Raw genomic sequence first — 23,619 nt, 5'->3', positions numbered from 1 at the left:
AAGAATGCATGCAAACGTCACTTACTCCAGGGTAGGTTTGGTTTGTGACCATCCATAAAGATTGTGCACATCATAGTGTCTAACTGGGGTACCATCTGGCAGATATTGTTGACCTTCCATGCATAGAGTTTTGACATTTAATCCATCTGACCGGTATCCCAAATCTAACGGAGAGGGAACAAAAAAAAAATATTTATATATATATAAATAGCATTTTAAAAATAGAGTATTTCTAATATTCCTATGTAGGCATTTGGGTCTGTAGGTTACAGATGCTTTTACTGAAAAGGCTCAGAGAGTAAACAGACTATATTCAAATTCAGAAGATATTGAAAATCTTTGTAAACACTGTCATATCATCCATATAAACAGAAAAATGTGTGGGGTGGGCGATATGGTCTGTGTGTGAATATTAACTTCTTGACAATTCCTAAGAAACTATTCATAATAACTAAGACAACTGTAAGAAACAGGAGTATGCTAATAAACCATTAATAAATAATTGCTAATTAGTACTACTTTACACCAATGCTTAAGTAAAGCCAAGCTAAGAAAGTGAAGTATTTTAAGTGTTTGACTGTATAGATAAATGGTAACAAGAGGTATCACAAGAATATTTTCTAAATGTTTAATTAATTGCAGTATTCATCTGAGAAAACTGCAAATCAGAGAGCTACATTCTCTAACATGCCTAAAGCAAAGCACCTAAATATAAAATAGGTATCAAAATCCATATACAGGCAAGGAGCTGAAAATTACTTTATTCTTAAAAACAAGTGCCATGTAGTTACTGCTCCCAATGAAATAGATGACCTTGAAGTGTGCCCATAATCTCAGAAATAAAGGGCCACTTTCAGTTAGGAGTTGTGGGTTTATATACCTAACTTCAGGCATTTATGCCACATATACCATAGAAGAAATAACATAATAATCAGAATGACCTAAAACTGTTTTAAGGAGTGATCAGACTTACCAGGTATGTATGGTGGCATATTTAGGAGGTCATTTCTACATCCGCCAATGGCACCATTCAGAAAAGCTGCTGGTTCATTCATGTCCTAAAATCATAGAGTAAAACCTGTTTGTATTTGCTTCAAACCTACCAAACACAGTAAACTACAAGCAAGCAGCATTGTAGAAGTTCTCTGGAGCCCTTACAGCTGCAGGCTGTCTGCTGTTCCATGTTTTCCTGACACATTCACATGTGGCACAATGCAGGGACAGGGAGCCATGAAGTGTTTCAAGGGAAGAACAATGACTCTGGGCTCCGTTTTCCCAGTGCAAACAGTGTCATAGCGGAGGAAGAAAGTCACAACATACTGAAGCAGTGCAGTGTATAATCTAGAACCAAAGTGGTGTCTTTGGCTGGGGGATGAGGTTCTGCCTGGTGCTCTGCTTTCCCTCCAGCCTATTTTTTATTTTACTTAATAGTTTAGATACCCTCTGCCTCTACTAGTGTCTGGCAGAGAAAAAAAAATCCAGTAATCAAATACTTTTCCATACTTACAATCCACAAGCCATCAAACTTGACACTGCTGGAGGGGTTGGTGGGATTGTTGTAGAACTCCAGGATTTCATTCTTCCACCACCCCACAGTGGAATTGCGGAAGAAGTCTGGGAAAGCAACATGTGCTCCATAGATCTGTAAAATAGTAGGAAAACAAAACAGATAGAGGATTTAAGGCATCCTGCTGTTAAAATGTTGGTGTTTGTTTAAAAAAAAACGGGGAAAAAATTTAAAAATTACTTGTTCACTAACTTTTTTGGCTCTTTCAAAACTAGCCAATTTCTGCACCTTATTCCTCCCGTAAGATTTGTCAACAAGCATACTGCTATTTTCCTTAATTAATGTGCTGCTCTGTCTGTATTTGAGTCCATAACCAAACCATATCAACATTACCTGTATTTGGGTTTGCTCAGGCAGTGACTCATTGATTTGTACATTGGGAAGAAATGGCCAGACCTAACAGGACAAAGAACATTTTAAAATAATCAAACCACACTGAATATAAACTGAGCATAAACAGACAGACATAACAATTCTTCCCTGATACCTATGGGAATGACAGCACAAACCGAAGACATTCCAGTTTGTAGTATTTATTCAGTGTGTCATCTACAGCAGGCATGACTATACCATTAGCAGACTTTCCCACTATGGATAGCATGTAAAGCCAAGCATGCCTCTACTGTCATTAATTTTTAAGAACAGTACCTTGGAATATATAATGTTATCAGTATTGGGCCATTTTATGAAGACATCATTCTGCAGACCTCTTGAGAAAGTAGGATAATTGGTTTCATTTCCAGAGATGGCTGGATCCTACAATGAAAAATAGTTTTACCCTTATGCTTAAAAAAAACAAGTTTAGAAATGCTGTTGAATAAATTCTGCGTTCTGCAATGATATATGGACATTTAAAAGCAGTATTCAAAACTGACCAGGATAATTATAAATCGCATTCCTTCTTCTTTTATTCTGTTGATCAGAGCTGGTAATCCAGAAAAGCGTGTGCCTATGGTGAAGTCCAGTTGCCTTTCCATATAGTCAATATCTGCATATTGGACATCCTGCAGTTCACAATAACAATTAATGTAAAATTATTTTTTCTCTTTTTTTTTTCCCCCCAAATATATATTTATTGAAAATCTGCCAAAATAAGTAAACTACTGAACTCTTGAACTGTAAAATTGCAAGCAGGTGTGACTTTAAGCTAAAGCTATTAAATGAATATTACACAACCTATCAAAAAGTCCATACAAAATAAACCTTTCACTACTGCATCTAGTCTGAGGGTAGAAATCAATAGATAATAGAGAAAAGAGTCCTGGACTAGTACATATGTGTAGGTACACAGAAACCGCACACGTTACCATATCTATAAGGAAACTGAAAACAGTTCTGTATTGAAATAACAATGTTAACTACATTTAAAATGAAAAGTCACATTTCATTTACAGTATAATTTTGTTAGACCTATGTGCTATTCCAACTTTCCCAACAGCCACCTATGCCAAATCATAGCTGACTTGACACAGGGCAATGTACCATCAAAATAATGCTGCCTCATTTTCTTTCCTGCTTGTTTCTCTTGTTGATCACTGCTCCTTCATAGCCAGCATGGCAAGAGCCCATGAATGACTAAAGGCATCTGGTTACCTCTCTGGTATGAATGTTAAAGCAAATGAAGCAGCCTAAGGCCTACATTTAAGATGGTCCAGGGTGTGCAGAGATGTTCAGCTCTGGCATAAAACTGTCTGCTCTGCTCTACCATGGTGATGGGTTTTTTTGATTAGTTTTTGATTTCTTATTTAAATGGTCTTAGTTAATATGGTGAAGCCAAAAGTTCAGGCATGAGCTCAAATGTTAACTGCTACCAGCATACATAGGGAATTCCAGCTGCCTTCATGCCCTCCACCAGCTGGGCGATTTCTGAGTCATTCCTGTATCCATAGCGGCACAAGTGGAATCCCAAAGACCAGTAAGGTGGCATGACTGGTCGTCCAATCAGCTAAAAATAAGAAATTTATGGTGAGAAGGTGAAGAAAACCCAAACCAACCAACCAACCAAAACCCAGGATTAGTTTGTCATAGAGTAAGGATCCTACTGCAGTGTACTCCTGAACAACAAGTTCTGGCGTTGGGCCCAAAACCATGTAGAAGTCAAGAATTCCCCCAGTGGTGCGATATGTCAGGGCGGGGGTTGGCTGGAACGTCACATCTGGAAATGGAGGAAGTGAAATGAGAAAATGATGCCTGGATTTGCCACTATTGTAAAACACTGACCATAAATATAAAACACATTGAGAAAATAAAGTGAAGGTTTTCTTACCCATTGCATTGCTGTTAAGCAAAAGAACTCCATGGGCATTGCCATCTTCTTCAAGAGCCATGTAAAATGGCTGATAACCATAGGAATTCAACTTGTACTGCAAACAAAATAAATACATTTTACTGGGGAAATATTGCATGCATTTGCTTATTTAAATTTATTAATAAGTTTAATAAAAGGTGGTTAGTCTTGTTGAGGCTGACCGGACAAGGAAAGAAAGCAAAGGTATTACTGCCTTTAAAACTTCCGAATGAGAAAGTGCTTCCCCCAGGACAAAACTCTCCCTTCTTTTCAAACAGTGGCAGGTGTCTATATGTTCAGGAGATGCTGGTGACATTCTGTTATCTTTAATTTACTCAAAAATATATTCAGACCTGAACTGGAAATTAGAGTTATAATTAACTGCCACTATTTCGTCGGTCATTCCCTGCAAACTGAATACATTGTGCTATCTCATAGGAAATAACACAAGTTCACACATATACCTAAGATTTCTGATTTACCTCTGTAAGTACTAAATTAATCCCAGAGTAGTAGGAGTTGTCCTGACTCATGTCTAGCTTTCAGAATAATTAGCTGAAAAGAATAATATAAAAAGGAGGAATATGCAGTTATTTCTAAGCCATTTGTTGTCTTCCAACATCTGGCTCAAGACATGAGCTCCACACCTTAGTCTTGCTGGTCACAAAGAAGAGGTTTAGAGAAACCATTGCCATTGAGACACCATCGAAATTATAAACCACAATAAATACAATCAAAGCCAATAGGTGTGTCCAGTACCAGCAGACATCCACTGTACTTTGAAATCCTGCTGCACATTAGGTGCATTGGTCCAAAACCCACATTTGCTTCTACTTACAGTAGGAGGCTGGTCCCTTGTGAACATTCCCCAGGTATGCCAGCTCATGTTATGTCGAAATGTATTGTGCTCAGTTTCTCCAAATCCATATATATACTGGGATGCTAAGCGGGTAGAAATCTGAATGAACATGTCACTGAACATGAAGGTGGGCAGCTGTGAATCCCAGCTAAAATGGAAAAGAGAAAATAAAAATAAGAATACAGTGTCTTCAGTGCTGTGTTTAGCCGGCAGACACTTTTTTTAGGCTACTCTCTCCGAAAATCTCACTCTTGAGTAAAGGTGCAATAAAACTGTTATGATTATCGAGAAAACTTAAAGCATATGAAATGGGAATCTCTAAGAATTTGATACATGATTTAGAGACATAAAGTCCTCCATATGTCTCAAAGACACAGGCATCATGCCCCGCAAGTTGCATCATATTTTGGCAATTTAGCGAGAAAATGTATTTCAGGGGAGTATGCTTGGATTTTTGTCACAGACTGATCCTTGATGCCACATGAAATATAAAAAATAAGTTGCTTGTTACAATTTTCTGGACTTTTTGTGCAGATTACATTGAAAGTATATTCATAGGTGTCATTTATTTTAAATCACCATCTTTACAGTTGGAAAACAAACTACAACATGATGGTGCTCTGCCAAAGAATTACCTCATTCCAGGAGGCTGAATTGCAGTTTGAATTATTACTCTGCTTGGCAAAAAGGACTTCAGCTTGCAATTAAATTTTAAGTACTTAAAATAATGACCTAAGAATGTGTTTTGAATAACAAATGTAACACAGAGACTGCTAGCATTGTTTTTCTCTGTTTTCTACCTCTGACTTAGGCTAAATCAAGGAAAGAAATGCTGAAGCTCCTGTCATACTTATTAGCTGTGATGTTACCAAAACCTATCTGGAAGTTAGTTGTGACACTATTTTCGTCTACTTTTTTTTTTCCTAAATTGAACCAAATGATCGATCCTTAATGATCAGTGCTGTGGTCACACCTAAGGAAAATTTTAGGAAGTGTAGAAAATCATTGTATCTCTCAAAGACTTGGAAACTACACAAAACACTGCCTTTGGAGCTTTCTGTGTTCAACACTTCAAATGTTACAGAAGGCTTTTTGCAAGTGTCAGACTATGAAGTGACAGCGGAGAAACCTTAGATAATTATGAGAAAAATTCAGACGTTGTTCATGTCAGCTTCTCCACCCTCCCCATGATCAGTGCTTGCATACAATGCAATGGTGAAGCCACCTCCACTGAAGCAGCACCAGTCATTTCATGGGAAGGATGCAAAAGCCAGTCTTAAGGTATTTACAACATAGTACACAAGAAAGTACATAGCACACAAGGTTTTACTTGAAAAGAGCTAACAAAGCCAAGTGAAATAAAACGAAGTGGCTATGGCTTACATGACTGTTCCTGTGCTTTTGCGCCAAACTTGTATACCAAATGGTTTTTTCTGAACTGATACTTCATAGAGTCGTTCCGTATCAGTGCTTGTTGGGGAGCTCGGGAGATTTAGTGGTACCGGAACCTCATATCGTGTGTTTTGATAATCATAAATCTGTGAAGTAATAATCAATTAATTTCAATGAATGAGTTGTTTGTAATCTTATCTATAGTGATAGAAAACTGAAACTGATAGAAAAATTGTTGAAAACATTTGCTGAGATGAATATTTTCATTCAATATGTATTATTCAAAAAATTCTTTCACAATTTTTGGTTTGAGGGAAAAAAATCCCAAACCTTAAGGATTTATTTTGGATCAGGAATGGATTGTCTAAGTATTTATATGAATTTAAAGTATACACTTATATTTAAAATATAGGCGTATATGTATGTGTATGGCAAATATCCTTCTGATTCATGTTTTAGCAAGCTTTGAGGGATTCTTTTTTCAGCTTTCCATATTCTGAAAGCTGACAGAAGTTAGTTCTTGATGCCTGAAAATTTTAAAGCATCACATTTATATCACTATTATTAGATGCACAGTAATAAATTATAATCTAAACAATTTTAGAAGTAGAATAATTAACATGAACATAAGCTGTACCTTCATCATAAAGTTTATAGATAAATTCTATAATTAGATAAATTAACTTGTATGTTAATAACATGTCTTCAGTTCCGGTTTGTAGTTGACATTACACATATACAATGACATTATATCTTTGATTCATATAATTGCATTGTAAAACCAAGCACAAAATTCTAGGACAAAAAAAGATGCAAGATAAACTGCTTGGTTAGAAGGAGAAACATATTTAGGCAAGGGTGCTACTGTCTGTCATATAGAATTGACTATAAAAAGCCCTTGTAATTTCCATGAATAAGACTATTTTTAACAATGGGACATTACGTATACTTATAGATTCTGGAATGGCATTACCTTAAATTGCAGCATGTGGTTGAGATGATATTTCACCTCCAAGCGTAGTGTACTAATCGGTGTAGTGAAATTGTCATTGGCCCTGGTCCTGGCACTGTTTAAGGTGAGGCTGGCTGCCAAACCCGACGAGGTGTATTCTATTTTGTCTACAGAGTAAGCATTGCTGGAGTTGTAATAGCAGGGTGGAATATCCAAGCCTGATGTTACTTGCTGCAAACAGAAATACGTTATAGGTTAGTGAGCTACACTGCCCTGCTGTATTTTGTGTTGGTTATTAGCACAGAATCCAAAGCTCCCATTTTTATCAGATATCTGTCAAATGTATAATTTGGGGGAAAACTTAATGCAACTAGTGAACGATAAAGAAGTAACACAGAACCCATTGATCTCTACACTAAATCAGACATACTCAAACAATCCAGTGAAGGCTGTACAAATAGTTCAGTCAGGAAACTGAATCCTTGCACAGTGAAGGTGGATTTAGTTTCCCTATATCTGTGATATTCACCTCAATCCCACAACATGGCTTTGTCTTGGCCTGTTGAAATTCCTAAAGCTTCCCCCCTTTAAATCTTATTACTCTCTGGTCTCTGGCTGCCTTCAAGGGGACGTGTCCAAAACCATTAGATATTCAGGTAACATCAGATGAGACCTTTCCATTGGTTTTATTCACATGTATTACCTTTAAAATATCCACTGAGAATTACATCCTATTTATTGAAGATCTCTTGACAACAAAATTACTTTCAGTTCCCTGCTACAGTGCAGCAGAAACACTCGGACTAGGTGTCCTGAGGTTAGAGGAGCTGATGTAGGTTAATGCATTAGCCTCCCACCTCTGGATACTTACCATCAATCCTGCCTAGCTGTTCAAATGAAACCAGGCCTGCTCTGCACATCTTAATTGCTCATGAATATTCATTCAACTGTCGTCACCAAAATCAAAGCGCCTTTTCACTTGAGTAAGTGTTCAAAACACACGCAAGTCCAGAACAGCACATGAAAAGTCATTTCCAAATGTCCAAAATTACAGAAAATATTCCTAACAACACCTTAGCTGTAGCTGGCTCAAGAGAAGCTAGCAGAGAATTTGGGTCTTCATGCCTAAGAGATATGCCTAAGCCGCAAATTTTAGACTTAGAGAAGCGTGGAGTCTTTTCAGCTGGAGAGAGCCTCTATCAGTTCAACCTTGCCAAAGCATGCTGCTCCCATTTGGTCACGGCCATGGGAGAGTCATGAATGAATCCGGGTGGTAAAGAACTGCATGTTGGAGACTATGATTTGGAAATACCTCCTCAATATAGGTATAAACAATTGAGTTCACATACGAACCAAAACTTCTGGGGGCTTCAAGGATTTCCTCCCAAACTGAGGTCCAGAGGAATCTGATGCTTCTGTGACCACGAGGGCAAAACAAAGGGGTTAAGCCCTTCAGGCCCACGGCGCCAGTGAAGCAGAAGAGGGAGCTGAAGATGCAGATATCTAGCCTACTCTATATTTTCTTAACTAATATTATTTCTTTCCATCTTTCAAAAAATACCACATTTTTCCTTGATTTCTGGTATACTTTGGAAGAGCTTACACAGTTGCCAACTACCATTTATTGGTCAGGTAAATAAAACCTGCTAGCACCAGCCAGCTGATGTCTGTGCCCCATTTTCTCTGAGTCTGACAAATCTGCCAGACTACTTTTTACACTATAACAGCTATAAAGAGAAAGCTGTGATTCTGGAAATGTTTCTGTCTCATTAGTTTAGGGAAATTATTTTTGCTTACTTCCCAAGCACAGCCAAGTTGTTCACATTTTTCTTGTGTTGGGTCAGGACTGGGGTAACAATTAAACCTTTCATTGACACTCAGTTGTTGAGTCCATGTTATTGTGTAAGATTTTCCCAGTTCAAGCTGAAGTCCTGTTATATGAGCAACCTATAAATATTAAGAAATAAACAGTTATTAAATCTCACACCACATCCATCTTTCCTTCAGTCAGCAGAGATGAGCGTCCTCAGGTGTAATACATTTTGCTACATGACAACTCAAAGAAACCCCTGTCCCATAGGTTTTGATACAGTGTCACTTTTACAAACACACACAACTGATATTCTTGCAGATAAAATCTGAAAAACCTAAAAAAAATTGACTTCATCCCATAGCTTCCTTGGAAGCCAACAGAAATAAAGATAAGGGTACAGTTCCTTTGTGTTTTGAAATATGAATGCAAGAGGTAAGAAAAAGTTAAAATATTTTGTTTCAGTAACTGAAATAACAGGTAACTCAGCTGCTTGTAATAATAAAAGAGGGTGTACAATGCAAGTTCAAAGCAATGTCAGCACTATCGTTAGTGTTGGAAACTACTTGTATGAAAGCTTCCCACTAGCAGCAGCACATTCGCTTGCCTTGCACATAAATGCACTGTGTTGCTGCTTTCCTGTATTCATCCTGTGAAAAACTCTGTATAAGTGATAAAGGAGGTTTAAACATTGTGCTTGGTTTTGTTTTAGAGATTAGTGCAAAAAGAAACATCTAAAACATAAGTATTTGTTTCCTTCCTCTAATATCAAACAAAATCACAAAGCTAGTCCTCCTCTTAAAGATTACATGTTGCAACATAAATAACTGCTTAACTATATTTTCTGTTGCACTGAGGGTCTGAGAGCAAAACTTAGATGAACTTTCTATGCAGTTGAGATTAATGCAATTGTACTTTTTTCTGTAATAAAATACACAATGTGTTTTGTTGAAACAACATTATTACTGAATACTGTCCTTTGCAACATATAAAATAAAGGTGATGCAATTTCAAAGATGTTTATCTCCCAAAGAAAGATGTTTCCTTTTAATGTTTACCTTTTCTAAAGGATAATAGGTGATATTAAGCAGAGAACTTTCCACAACATTTTTCTGAGATACAGTAACTGCTGTTATTTCCTGGAGCGCTCCCAGTATCTTGATTTCTTCAAATTTCAGGTTGTTTGGATCAGTATAATTGCTGTTTATAGCATCCATTTGTAGAACATTCTGAAAAATAAGGCATTGATCACATTCTTATTAAAAAATCTACCTAAAATCCTCCTGATTTAACTTTTTCTAATTAGAACTGCTTACTGTAGCATAAGGTAAGCCAATACCTCGTTCATAATATTAATTATTGTTTGTTATTACAATAATACTTCTCCACCATGTATGTAATATGCTTCCTAGTTGTGTTTCATCTCCATTTTTTTTTTTTTGCTTGTTTTAGAAATAGCAAAAGTCTGACACATGTCTGCAACAAGGCAGATAACCTCTACTTGACTGGGATCTTGCCAGGTTCTAACAAGTGACGGTTCATATTCACTTTTCCTAATATAAAAATGCCAGTTCTAGTTCAATCACATTACTTACATTAAGAGTTCAAACAGTGGAAGTGTACCATGGCTGTCACATATGCCAGTGTATAACTTCCTTATTAGTCTTATTATATTTCCTTATACTTCTTAAAATTCTTCCTTATTAATTTTTAATTCAATATCATTACAGTCAGCTGACGATTTGGCTACAAGGGTTCCAAACGCCAACAGTAACTGAGGTTTCTTATCTGTATATGAATGTATGATTACAAAAAACCCCACAAAACCTAATGTGTGTGCTTCCGATTTTTATTCCTTTGCTTTCACTCCCACGTTCCTACACATTCTCTCTCAGTTCCTGCCCTGCTGTTTCACCATGGCAAAGGAAATTAGCAGACATTATTATTGTTGTACTAAAAATATATCATTTTTCTTGGAAACCTTGTCATAGGATAGCTCTGGTTAATATTGAACAGGAATGCTATCTGGACTCCAGCTTGACATAAATTCACTTTGCCAAAGCAGTTTAAAAAAAATTTAAAAAGTAAACAGTCATGAAGTAGATTTGTTGGGTTCAGATTAGGCATAGATTTTCGTCACTCTTTGGAAGCATTTAGCTATATTTTTGTAGCATACAAAGATTTTGTCAAATTCCCAGTATTTTGAGTATCACAAACATTACATTCACCTCCTCTCTGACTTGGTTTTAACTGCCACTGATGTTTTATAGCTGTCTTGCTCAATAAACATTGCTCCTGAGTTTGTTATGTGAAAGGAAACAGGACACTTATATTAACTAGGAGGTTAAGAACAGGTGTTCTTCAGACATTTATATTAACTAGGAGAAGAAAAGACAAATACCAGATTTTCACTCCTGTTAAATTACTGTAGTTTGAACATGACTCTGCTTTGACTTGCAGTCAAATATATTGCTTCGTAGCAAATCTTTTAGGAGAATAAGGAGGGACAAAAGAATGTTCTTTTGAAGATATGATTGATAAAAATAATAAATCAAAATATGATTGTTAGAAATAAAAAACTTACATTGGAAACTGTAAACTTGTAGTAAATGTAGGCTTTACTCTCAACTGTACCTAAAAGGTAAAGAAAGAAGTTACACTTGCAGTGCAGAAAGAAGCAGCATTAAAAACAGGATATGCCACTGCTGGGCACCAATAAATTGTTAATTATTATCATTAATGCATTCAGAGACTTCACTGAACATCTCAAATTTTTACTAATGTTTCTTTGAGGAACTGAAATTTCTGTTTTTTCCATAGCCCAGTCTCCCAGGAGACCTATTTTTCCAACTTTTTCAATTTTTTTTTTTAAATCAGCTCTTCTAAAATGTGCAAATTTTTACTGTTATTCTTTCTTATCTTCACTCACATATAGATGTATAGCTTAAAGTTAATCCTTTAAAATACCCTAAATAAGCACTTTTCATGCAAAAATGACAACAATATTAATAATCTTTGCTACAGAACCATAAGAGAGGAAATAACATGCATCTGGGGAGAAGAAATACAAAAGTTGAGTCCATCTAACATTTTTTCCCATGTACAAAAAGAAAAATACTGTCATTGCAAGCAAATTGTAAAGTTTCCCTGAAAAGACTGCAACCTATACGTTTTGGGCAGGAAATAAAATCACAAGATGTTTTATTGTTTTGTTTCTTAACAGAAGTGAGTACAATGATATAGCTTCATTACTTTAGGCCTTGACAAAGGAGTGCATATAGCTGTCACCCATACATATTGCAACCACCCAAGGCCTTCAAAATTTATGGCAGCAATAATCAGCTGAATCACAGCTCTGTTTCTTAAAAGCATCCCTAACATCCATAAAATTTAGAAAAAGTAAAGGCTTGAAAGTTTTTCTGGAAGATATGTTTGGTGTAGTTCAAAGACCAGAAGAGAGTTCGACAGTTGGATGCATGGTGTGGAGGACAAGGTAGCTATGCAATTAGGAAAGGTGGAGGCAATTTTGAACACCAAAAGTTGTTTGCTTTTGTGGAAGTTGTGGCAGAGACCTGGCCCCTGCCCAAGTGAAACAAATAGATTGTGACCAAGGATAAAGGTAGCTTTTAGGAACTGGAGGATAACCCAGAGAAACTGGACACTTCGGTATCTAGAAGAGGTGATTAGTTGTATTAGAAGACAGAGGTAAGAACGCACTAATTCAGATACCGTCTGTGGATGGGCAGTGCAGAGGTAAATTCACATGGGAAAACCTCTATCATCTTCTAAACACCTAAAGATGTCTCCTGAAAACATGCATGCATAGTTGGACACCTTGTGTATAAAATATGTCCATGAATGACTGCCAGCAGGATCTCTACCTCTACAAAATATGGTAGCATTATTTATTTTTACCTCAATCGTATTACCACTCTGACTTCATTCTTATCTGTCCATTCTTAAGGTTGCAGTTTTTCCTGTTTTCTAACCTACATTCTATTCCAGTGTAGCTGAAGAAAGCTCTGACGCTTTGGCCACTGACAGCAGTCTACAGATACGGTAGGACATGAATCAGAGATCAGGTCTACCTGAAATGTAACGATAGAAGCTGGCATACGCCATAAACCAAAGTCCTTAGCTCTGAACGTTATGGCTCACTGCAAATAAAACAATAACACCTGCAAAATACAAGCCCTTAAATCATTTTAATGCAAGCTTGAGTATTTGGTAGAAGTTCTTCCAAAAATCATTTCAGAATAACCCTTTGAACGGCTTGCTGACTTTTAGAAACACACATAAGGAGGACAAAGGCTAGTAAAGCAGCCTAAAGGATTTAAAGTTCCCCAAATACTTTTAGTTTAATGGAAACAGGGTGCCTAACTAAAGCCTCAGAAATCTCACAGAAAATCCCACAGTTCAAGATACTTCATCTTTCAAAACTTCCTTCATCTCAAGATTAAAACAAACAAAGTATCTGTGGATATATAATGGAAAGGTTCTTTCCATTGCTCTAGAACAAACTCTGCTTTCCTTAGTCATACATGTATTCCAAAATTATTAACTTTACAGAATGCCAGATCAACCTTAACCTTATATTAAGGTTTGTGTTGTGGTTGTTTTGTTGTTATTGTTAGCTTTGGGTTTTTGTTTTGGTTTGGGGTTTTTTTGTTGTTAATTTTAGCTTCAGTTGAACAGTGCCTTTAATCTTACCCTAAGCAAAAGAGGTACGTGTGATATAAATTGTTTGACAGAAAAAACTGGTATCGATGCCAGTTTGTTGCAAGAGATGAGGTTGACAGGCCTGGGCATAATCATAGGGACTGTCCCAGGGGAAACAAGTTCTCCAGAAGCTTTGCTAACAGCGAGGTTGGCAATGTGACAAATGTATCCCATACGCGCTTACTCACATGCTCGTGCACCAGAATGCTGTGGAAACCCACATGGCATAAAAAGATGTTGGCTCCAATATCATATGTTTGACTTAACAACATTCCTACTGTTTTCGCAAGCAATTTAGATAAACCCAGAGAGTTAATAACAGGGCTAGTTATTCCTCTTCTACACAATTCTTGGTATCAATCACCAACCATGTGCATTCTTGCACCCAAGGCAACCAATCTGGGTATGTGTAACAGAATATTTATCAGTCTTGACAGCACGGTTGAACAGTCAGCGCACTAACATACCAAACCTTTGCAGATTTAAGGCTATAGTGAAACCTAATCAAGAAAAAACTCTAAATTAAAATCGCTACAGATTTCCACCTAAAAGCGATGAAAACCAACTGACGTACAAGCCGCCTTCTTGCTCCGTGAGAGCGGCAGGAAGAGCAACACTTGCACGTATTGATGCTTTGCTAACCCTGCTTATTTCAGTACCGGTAACTGCGCACCTGTAGATTCTCCGTCATCCCAGAACAAGTCCCCAGAAGCTGCACTGTTGTCATCCAGGGCAATTATCAGTCCCATGGGATTCTTGCGGCTGTGGAAAGAGACACTTTCCGTCTGACACGTATAACAACTACCGAAGCAGGCCCACTAAAGCCTTCCTCTTCATGGTAAGAACGTGACACTCAACAGGGTTGCAATACTCTGAGAATTGCCTTAGATGCGCCCTTGGCTGCCTTTCATTTTCATGCAAACAGAGGAAAATACATGGCAAATTTACAACACGCTATGCAAATAAACCTGTGATTAATCACTGAACCTGTAATGTAAGCAGTTGGGGAAGTGAGGTGTGGCTCACAGTTATTCCCAGGCTTCTTCAAGGTGAAAATGTTAAATACAAGGGGCTGCTACTGATTTGGAACCTGAAAGTCCTCAGCCCGCTCTTGAAAAAAAGCCACCATAAAAGCATCCCCTTTTGAAGCTTACCTTGCAACTGTTGTGTTAGCTGGTTGTTGAGTAGGGTAAATATAGCCACCTCTCAGGTGGAGTCCCAGTTTGTCGGCTGGCAGGAACATACTGGTCCATTGTTTTCTCATTGGGATTTTTGCCCCCTTATTGACAGGGATGTAAAAGGGAACGGGCATGTTGTATTACTCACTTTTGTCCTTTTTCACCAATCAAACTTATTATCACAGATGCGGGAAACTTATTTGTGGAAAAGAGATTTGTAACTTATAATTTTATTATTAATTATTAGAATTACAATTTACCACTTTTGTGTATCGTAATTACAATTATTCTATTTCATTTGATTTCAAATATGGTCTTTGTTAAAGTTTCCACTCAATCTGTCTTCCCATCTCCTGTGCTTTATTCCGTATCTGTGTCCTCTCTTGCTTCAGGCACTTACCCCACCACCCTTCACCCCTGGCCTCGCTGTTTCCTTCCTGTGGGCTTTACTTTAGGTCTCTGTCACCAGAGCAAGCTGGAAAGTTCATCACTGAGCCATTTAGAAAATCTCCCCAAAGTATCCTATGCATTTACATACCTTATCATACTCATACCACACAGCATCAGGAATATATGCTTGAATTCTGTCCACACCCTGGAAAGGTGAACAAAGAAACAATTTCCATATTTGAAGACAATCTGTTCCAAGAAACTGAATTTTCCACTAAAATTCACATTTTCAAGATAATTGATACTCCCCCTCTTTGCTGTTTTCTTTCATGGTTTTCATGAGGATGCTCACAGAAAGGAAGAGAACAACCCAAACACAATTCCTGCAAAGCTACTGGGAGACAACTGAATCCCCACTCCACAATGTGGCAGCTCGTTGTACGCAGCCAAGAGTCAGAAGCCAGCGCTTCAAATCCACTGGCTCAGATCGTGGCCTCAGGTATCTTCTTGATTTTCAAATTTTTCCTGGCTGCCATCTTCCAGATTCTTACTTTCTTTTGATGTATTTAACAAATGTTTCGTGTTTCTCCATGGCATGTGTTGCTGGCATGAGCAATTATTTACATGATTCTGCCACAGAATAAGCCATGATCTACTTGCTTTCTTGTTGCACCACAGACAAGCTGAAATGCAGCAAGAGAAGCCAATTCTGAAGAAAATCCAGAGATGATACACAGGTGAAGCGAATCACAATATCGGACTACATGACCCTGACTCCCAAGGGGACTGGAAAATACCAGTGGGATTTAATAGCACAAAGGGCAAGATTTTCCATTTCAACCCTGATAAAAATATTCTGTGGGCTCTCCCACTGGAAGCAATCAATGAAAGGAGGGGGAAAAACCCAAAAACTTCTTAGAAATCCATCTTCAGCCACAAGCCAGTAGTGTGGGGAACCCACGCAAAAATAAATATGATCTAAGGATCTAACAACAACATCATCAACAGAAGATATTTGCACTGGAGATAGATCTCTGTTGATGCTAATTAACAAGGCCCTCTGCAATTGCTTTGCCAATAGAGCTGACAGGTCTGGTCAAGACAGAAACATCCTGACAAGAACGGGGCCAGAGCAGATTTCCTGGGAGCCGCAGGGAAATGGCAGAGCCTGCTTCTGCACCTCAGCACATTCAGCATAAAAAAGCAGCAGCGGGTCGGGGGTGTGTGTGTGATTTCAGCAGGAAACACATGCATAGGAGAGGAGCTATAACCTCCAACCGGAATAACAGAATTGTCACAAGACTGAACAGCAAAGCCTCAGAAGTGGAAGGTGGTGTCTAATCAGAGCAATAAAGGAGTGACAGGAATGGTGTCACCTGGGCATTTCAGGCTGCACTTCCCTGCCAGAAAAAAGAGCTGGAAATGGTGTCTCAGCGTGTCGCTGCACCCCCCCAAGGGTTGTGAGATAGGTACCCAACCAGCCAAACCTACCGGGTCAAGTACAGGGGAAATAAGCAGCCCAGGACCCCACAGGAACTGCCTGTCGACACTCCATGTCACTTCATCCGAGTAGAACCTGATGGATATAGCAGTAAAATGGTTAGTTTAGGTACTACACCATCACCAGCAATCCCAATATTTCAGCATACGGGTTCTCTAGAAACACGATTGAAGAGTGTCATCTCTCATCTCAAAATTCCCTTTTTTTTTTTTTCTCTCCTATTTTTTTTTTTTGTTTGTTTGTTAAATGTGAGGCAACCTGCAGATGAGAAGGTAAGGTCTTACTAGTTTAGGTAGCGTTCTCTACATGTGTCTGAAAGTGTAGGTGTGCATGTGCTCTTAACACAGCTTATTCAAGAGTTTCCAGGCAAGGAAGCATATATTCTTACATAAATATATATATATACACACACACATATGATGATGGTGGAGAATAATTTGATTAGCTGACAATAACATCTCATAGCAACTCTTAAGAGTGACTGACAATAATATATGCGTACATGCAGAAATTACAGATGGTTTCTGATTGCTCTTCTGATTGCTCCAAAATGGTATTTCATGAATTGAGAAGTTGTCTTTATATATTCCAACGTACATTTCCACAGACTACATCAGTGTTTAGAAAGCCCCTAACAACATTCAAGTGTCTGATTTTTTTGTTCCTCATAAAACTCACCAAAGGCGATGACTAAACTTACTCATGCAAAACCGGCCGCACAACTGTATCTCCTTGAGTATGAGCTTTATAGAAGAGTGTATACAGGTAGGGCAGCAAAGTGTAGCGAATGTTCAAATAATGCTTGGAGCTTTTCACCAAGATGGAGTCAGGTCCAAACACAGCTGGATCCTGAGGCTGAAAAGAAATATCAGATAATAATAATTATTGTTATTTTCACCATGCAGAAACCGCTCTGCCAAACATGGGAAAAGTGGCTGCATTTTCAGAGAGGCTGAAATTCAGTGGTGGACATCTGTGTGGTGTTGGCCTTTCAGAGGTGTGACCTGAGGTCCTGCTCCTCCAGGTTCACCACTGTTGCACTGCACATCCTTCCTTGCCCATCTTCAAGGAGAGTGCATCAGGGTCAGCCTGGGTTTCATCCTGGCATGCAGTCAGGTGCATGTTAAAGGGCTGCCAGGAGTCAGTCTGGTGGGTCACATAGCAGTTAGTATTTGCCCTTAGTGGTATGCACAACCAATGGTGATGAAACTGTTGGCAAAAATGTGTAGTCTGAATTAACCCTTATGGAGCTTAACCTCTCAGATCTAAGATTTCATAAAGAGAGCTTAAAGTTCTGCTGTTTTCAAACTGGTCAACTGTATAACTGTCAGTGACAGTAATGACTATTAGTGATACTAGTAAAGGCAATATGGTAGTGTAACAAAACATGTGGTAAGAGAAAGCACAACTTACTATGAGATCTTTAGAGTTGTGATTCCTGCAGAATGGGTAAAATGCTCCTACTTGCATCCATCTTCTACAAAGTTCTTCTGTGGTGTTGTCAAAGAAACCACAAATATCTGCTCCAACCTTTAAATAAAAACAGAATGTGTTGGATGTACAGTATGCTGCACCTCTAATCTGTACATAAAACTTCTCGTTTTCAGATACATTAATTCAAATTTAATTGCTAGCCAGAGTGACTGAGCCATTCAACATATTTGTACCTCTTTTCTTTCAAATTTAGCTATGTTGTACAAAAAATTAAACTGAGTAGTAACTAACACTGCTTATTGTTCTATTATTCCAAACCTTCACCTTCCTGTTTGATGCCAATATGCCTACATTAGGAAAAAAGCTCGAGTCATACAAATTTAAATCATGGAAAGGAGATTGGCTATTTCCCTTATAAACAGATGTCTCTATTTAATCAGAAAAGATAAGAAAAACAGCAAGTGTTTCTTATCTATCACTAATGTTTAAAAATTACTAGAAGTAACAGGTAATTTGGGATATATAAGATAATATGTTACCCATATTTATCTCACCATACAGACACAGCAATCAAAATAACTGGCCTAAACTCAAAATCAATGATTAGGGAAAAGAAGTCTAAATCAGATTCCTAAAGGGGATTAATCTGGAGTTGAAAATATAAGATGGTTATCTAGATAGCATTTGATTAGATAATTTGTTATCACAGAGATGGAGTTACTGTTCAACCATATATTTTGAAAGGATGTCACAAAGTAATGTGATACATAGGGAATTCCAAAGAGGTTGAAGTCCAGCATTCCAGGTATCGCCCACTTTATGTGATCCCATGTTGCTGCATTATCTCCCAGCCAGTGTCCTGTGTGCTTTCCTGATCCAGCAAAAGTAGACCGCGAAATAAGGAAGCTTCGTTTTCCAGGAAACAGTGTATTGATGACTCTTGAAAGGAAATAAGACTGGAATTATGTAAATTGAAAAAGACAACTTGGACATCAATGGTTTTTTATAAGGCAGATTTACACTGACTGATTTACAATAATTACTCGTACCAGATATGTGAACTCCTTTACAGTTAAGCAGGTGCATTTTAGCGAAGTTCAATACATTAATGTTAAATAATCCTTCCATACAGATTTTACAAGCAATATGTAGCTTTTAAAAGCAATATGTGGCTTTTACTATCAATTTTAGTTAGTAGATTTTGCCTTAGCTGCATTGTCTTAAATATAATACAGTGTTTTCTAGGAACTGGTTCCCTTTAGAAGTGAAGTCTCTTGCTGTTTTTCAAAACTCAGGCCATGCACTGTTCTGAAACCTTTTTGTAAAGATTTTAGGATACATTCCTTACTTCTGTGTTGATATGGCCATGGAATATCCATAAAGATTGTGGACATCATAATGTTTCCCCCACTTCTGTACTGCATCCATACAAAGTGTCTTAGAAAACATGAGATTATCAAGAATACCTTCAATAAAGGAAGACAAATATAATTTTTAAGGTACATTTTCAGTATGAATATTTCCAATCTTTTCTTTAATGCACATTCATGACATTCAAGCCCTTTTCTGTTTGCACTAAGGCCAGTATTGCTACTGTAAAAACAAAATGTTATTCTTGGCTGCTGGTTTGATTCGTCTGTGACCTTTTCCACCCATACAAACAACTGAGACCTACACTCTACAATTGTGAATCATCATCTGAGAACATGTTGGCAATGGTTACATAAACCTACTATTTAATACAAACTATGAGTTCCATTTTAGCTCTGCCTACATCTCAAAAAGTACTGATAGTGAAAGAAGATCATTATATTATCAGACACAATTAAGGCAAGGACAATATTAAGTAATACTTTGAAAATGGAACAAAGCCAGTTATATGAACTACAGCTTCAGTATATTGATGTTTTCTATCAATAGTAATGTTCAAACCTCACCCGTAAGAATGAAACTAAAATCACTTTACATCCTTGTAGCCAATTGCACAGTAATTCATACATTTTTTGATATTTTGCTTTCTAATTAAAGTAAATGGACTTACGGGGAGTGAAAGGAGGATAGTTTAAGTCATTCTGCGCACAACCATTTTTTGAGCCTTTAACAAAGTTGGCTACTTCATTCATATCCTGAAAAGGTAAGATATAGAATGTAAAATTTTTTCCTCAAGTACGTTTTCTTAACAAAGTCTTACATTCTATTTTCTTAGCCTTTAATGAATAATTACTTAGAACTAGTACCATACAACTAGGCAAGAATAATATAACTCAGATAGTGACCTGGTTCATTCCTGTATTAACATAGCTCTCTGTTGGACAGACTTCCATATGCAGGCGAACATTATGTCGCAAGAGCTACATCTTATCCCTCCACTGAAAGAAACTGCAAGAGATGCTTATGTATACGTTGTCCCTGCCTATGACCTACTCCACACATCTCTCAAGGCAATATCTTTGGTATGGAGTGCTTGTTTAGAGAGAAATGCTGAACCAGGAAATGTACATTGATGCTTCCTCTCAAAATACACAAGATACCTAGATATTCTTAAACATCTCCTTTATAATACTTTCCAAGCCATTATACTTTTAAACTTTGCTGCCTCCTTCCATGAATATTTTATTTGGCAATTCTGTCAGTGTATTTCTACGTGCATCCCTGAATATGCTACAGGAAAAGCATGTATGGAAGAAGAGAGCAAATTGATCATGGAGGCACCATAGTCTAGTGACCAATTTGCTTCACCCAAAGTACTTGCTCTCCGTAAAGAGTGCTGTGCAGTCTTAACACTTCGTAGCTTGACTTGATGGAACACAGAGTCAGCAAAAATAAGTGAGAAAAATTCATTTTATCAAATTGTATCGGGTTTGCACGGCCAGCGTTTGGTGCCGGGTGTGAAGGTGCCTGTAAAGCTGTCCCTGTGCCTGGTGGAGCCCATGCCAGCCAGTGCCACCGGGCCCAGCGCTGGCCATGGCCCAGCCCGGCCGCAATGGGGGTAACGTGCGGGGGTTTTCTCCCTTCTGAAGTACAACTGCAGCGGGGGAGAGGAGTGAGGGTACGTGACAGCAGCAGCCCTGCGGGCACCGGGGCAGCGCAGGAGGAGGCGGGGAGGCTCCAGACATAGAGCAGAGATGCCCCCCCAGCCCGTGGCGAAGCCTCTGACTGGGCAGGCTGTGCCCCCGGCCCATGGAGCCCACAGGGGAGCAGATCCCCCCCCACAGCCCAGGGAAAGCCCCAAGCTGGGGCAGGGGGTGCCTGCTGGGGCAGGGCTGGAGGCAGGCTGGGGACCCCGAAGGGACCCCTCGCGGCGGGCTGTGCCCGAGGGGTGCCCCCATGGGGGGAGCCCATGCCAGGGCAGGGCAGAGCGGCAGCAGAAAGGAGCAGCAGAGGCAGTATGTGATGGACTGACCATAACCGCCATTCCCCATCCCTGGTACTGCTAGCAGGGAGGGAAATCAGGAGTGAGGTTGAGCCTCGGAAGAAGGGAGGGGTGGGGGGAAGGTTTTTTGCGAATTGCTTTATTTCTTACTGCCCTACTCTGATTTAATTGGTAATAAATGAAATATTTTTTTTCCCCAAATCAAGTCCATTTTGCCTGTGATGGTAACTGCTGAGAGAGCTCCCTGTCCTCATCCCAGCCCATGAGCCCTTCGTTATATTTCCTCTGCCCTGCCCAGCTGAGGAGGGGACCGACAGAGCAGCTCTGGTGGGCACACGTGTCCAGCCAGGGTCAACCCACCACACACACAGCAGCTGAAGGACTGTATTTTGCCACAAAGATTAATTTAAAATGGTTACAGCTTTTTAAAATGCTTGGCAAAATATTCAGTAGATTCTTGTCTTCTTTGAAAATATTTATTTATTTTTAAATAAAAGGAAGTAGGAAAATGACAAAAAGAATAAAGGGAAGAAGGCACTGAGACAGGGATTGAGGAGTTTAAGTACAGATTTCCTTCAGACACCTTCTTTAAGAAGCTTCATTACAGTATATTCCTTAAAAAAACTAATCTGGTCAGCCAAAATGGTTCTTAATTTCATCTGATTCCCATGAATTGTATGTGAAATCTGCTTTGCAAGACTGTATTTTAGCCCTTTTGTGGGAGAACCTGTCTAGAGAGCCTAGTTTTTCCAAATCCTTATCCGGAACAGCAACTGGAGATTCACTAACCAGAAAATCCATGAGCTACTTGGAGCTCATAAATATATATTTTACACTATATTCAGAGCCTGTTTAGCACACATTCACTGAGCAGGTATGCAGGTCTGCAAATATTACCATTCTGAGTACAGGAGTGTGCTAGCATTTGCCGTTAGCAATGGTTCATCAATTGAAGCATTTTAAAGTGTCACTGAAGATTCAAAAACCAGCACACTGATCATTTAAATGCCATGATTAATGATTCAAATTAAAATTTAAAATTAAAATTTGAATTGCAAATTCAACACCAGAAGACATACACATACTGCACTGATTTCAGGTTCGTAATAGTAAACATCCCTTTCAAATTCAATGCAAATTGAATTTTATAAACATCAATGCTTGTCTATTTTTAAAAATAAAAATAAAAATGAAAGTTCTGAATTACTTACAATCCAGATCCCATCGTATGGCACTATGCTATAAAACAGTTTGCATTCTTCCACCCACCAGCTAGTGCAGTCTGGGTTGGTGAAGTCTGGGAACACAGTTTCCCCTGGCCACACCTGAAATATGAAAAGGGAAATAATTAATTTAACGTTTAATGATATTAATAAGAGTTTATAGAATCATAGAACAGACCAGGTTGGAAGGGACATTGAAAGATCATCTGGTCCCACCTTTCTTGGCAAAGGGAACTGGGATGAGATCATTAGTATCCTGTCCAATTGCAAGTTGAAAACCTCCAGTAATGGGGACTCTACCATGTCCCTGGGGAGGTTGTTCCAGTGATCAGTTGTTCTCAGTGTGAAAAATTTCTGGTGCAACTTGCACCCGTTATCCCTCCTATTCCCCATGGGGCTCCTTGTGAAGAGACAGCCTTTGCTCTCTCTGTAGCTGATTTTCAAGGACTGGAACACTGTGATGAAGTAACCCCTGAGCCTTCCCTTCTCTAGGGAAGAAAGACCCAATTCCAGTCTTTCCTAGTAAAGCAGGTTCTCCACCCCTTTGATCATCTTCATGACACTCCTTTGGATCATCTCCAGTCTGTCTGCATGTTTTTTGAATTACTGGGGCCAGAACTGGACATACTCTCAGGTGCAGCCTGAAAAGGATTGAGTAGAGTGGGATGATCACATCACCATCGTTGCTAGTAATGCCACCGTGGGTGAAGCCCAGAGTCTGATTTGCCTTTGTTGCTGCAGTGGCAAACTGCTGACTCCTGTTCAGCCTGTTGTCCAGCAGGACCCCATCGTTAGCCATCATGGCCAGTCTCCATACAGAGCTCCGATGAAGACTTTTGAACAACAAACTGCTAAAGTGACAATAGCTTGCATGCAGAAAGAAAGCAGGAAGAATATGAGTTTCTTAACTTTGAGGTTTTCAGTTACTTTTAAG

General features: G+C 38.6%; 1 protein-coding gene across 1 annotated transcript in view; it reads right to left on the bottom strand.

Annotated features, from left to right (window-relative positions):
- SI (sucrase-isomaltase) overlaps positions 1-23,619 on the bottom strand; it is a 51,529-nt gene that overhangs the window by 13,804 nt on the left and 14,106 nt on the right. The window contains exons 12-36 of the mRNA XM_040613819.1: positions 22,674-22,787; positions 20,131-20,215; positions 19,438-19,555; positions 18,857-19,028; positions 18,069-18,185; positions 17,356-17,510; positions 16,646-16,730; positions 15,303-15,359; positions 14,741-14,865; positions 14,260-14,348; positions 11,452-11,501; positions 9,926-10,096; positions 8,855-9,004; positions 7,079-7,288; positions 6,097-6,251; positions 4,693-4,861; positions 3,834-3,930; positions 3,610-3,722; positions 3,387-3,512; positions 2,443-2,571; positions 2,216-2,323; positions 1,901-1,963; positions 1,508-1,642; positions 974-1,058; positions 26-164 (exon numbers count right to left, since the gene is read on the bottom strand). Coding sequence (XP_040469753.1) covers positions 26-164; positions 974-1,058; positions 1,508-1,642; positions 1,901-1,963; positions 2,216-2,323; positions 2,443-2,571; positions 3,387-3,512; positions 3,610-3,722; positions 3,834-3,930; positions 4,693-4,861; positions 6,097-6,251; positions 7,079-7,288; positions 8,855-9,004; positions 9,926-10,096; positions 11,452-11,501; positions 14,260-14,348; positions 14,741-14,865; positions 15,303-15,359; positions 16,646-16,730; positions 17,356-17,510; positions 18,069-18,185; positions 18,857-19,028; positions 19,438-19,555; positions 20,131-20,215; positions 22,674-22,787 — 3,017 coding nt within the window. The remainder of the gene's footprint in view (positions 1-25; positions 165-973; positions 1,059-1,507; positions 1,643-1,900; positions 1,964-2,215; positions 2,324-2,442; positions 2,572-3,386; positions 3,513-3,609; positions 3,723-3,833; positions 3,931-4,692; positions 4,862-6,096; positions 6,252-7,078; positions 7,289-8,854; positions 9,005-9,925; positions 10,097-11,451; positions 11,502-14,259; positions 14,349-14,740; positions 14,866-15,302; positions 15,360-16,645; positions 16,731-17,355; positions 17,511-18,068; positions 18,186-18,856; positions 19,029-19,437; positions 19,556-20,130; positions 20,216-22,673; positions 22,788-23,619) is intronic.

The sequence above is a fragment of the Falco naumanni genome, chromosome 13 (genome assembly GCF_017639655.2).
Source record: "Falco naumanni isolate bFalNau1 chromosome 13, bFalNau1.pat, whole genome shotgun sequence".
Classification (NCBI taxonomy): Eukaryota; Metazoa; Chordata; class Aves; order Falconiformes; family Falconidae; genus Falco; species Falco naumanni.
Note: the sequence above shows the minus strand (reverse complement) of the source record. Positions and strands in the feature narration are given on the sequence as shown.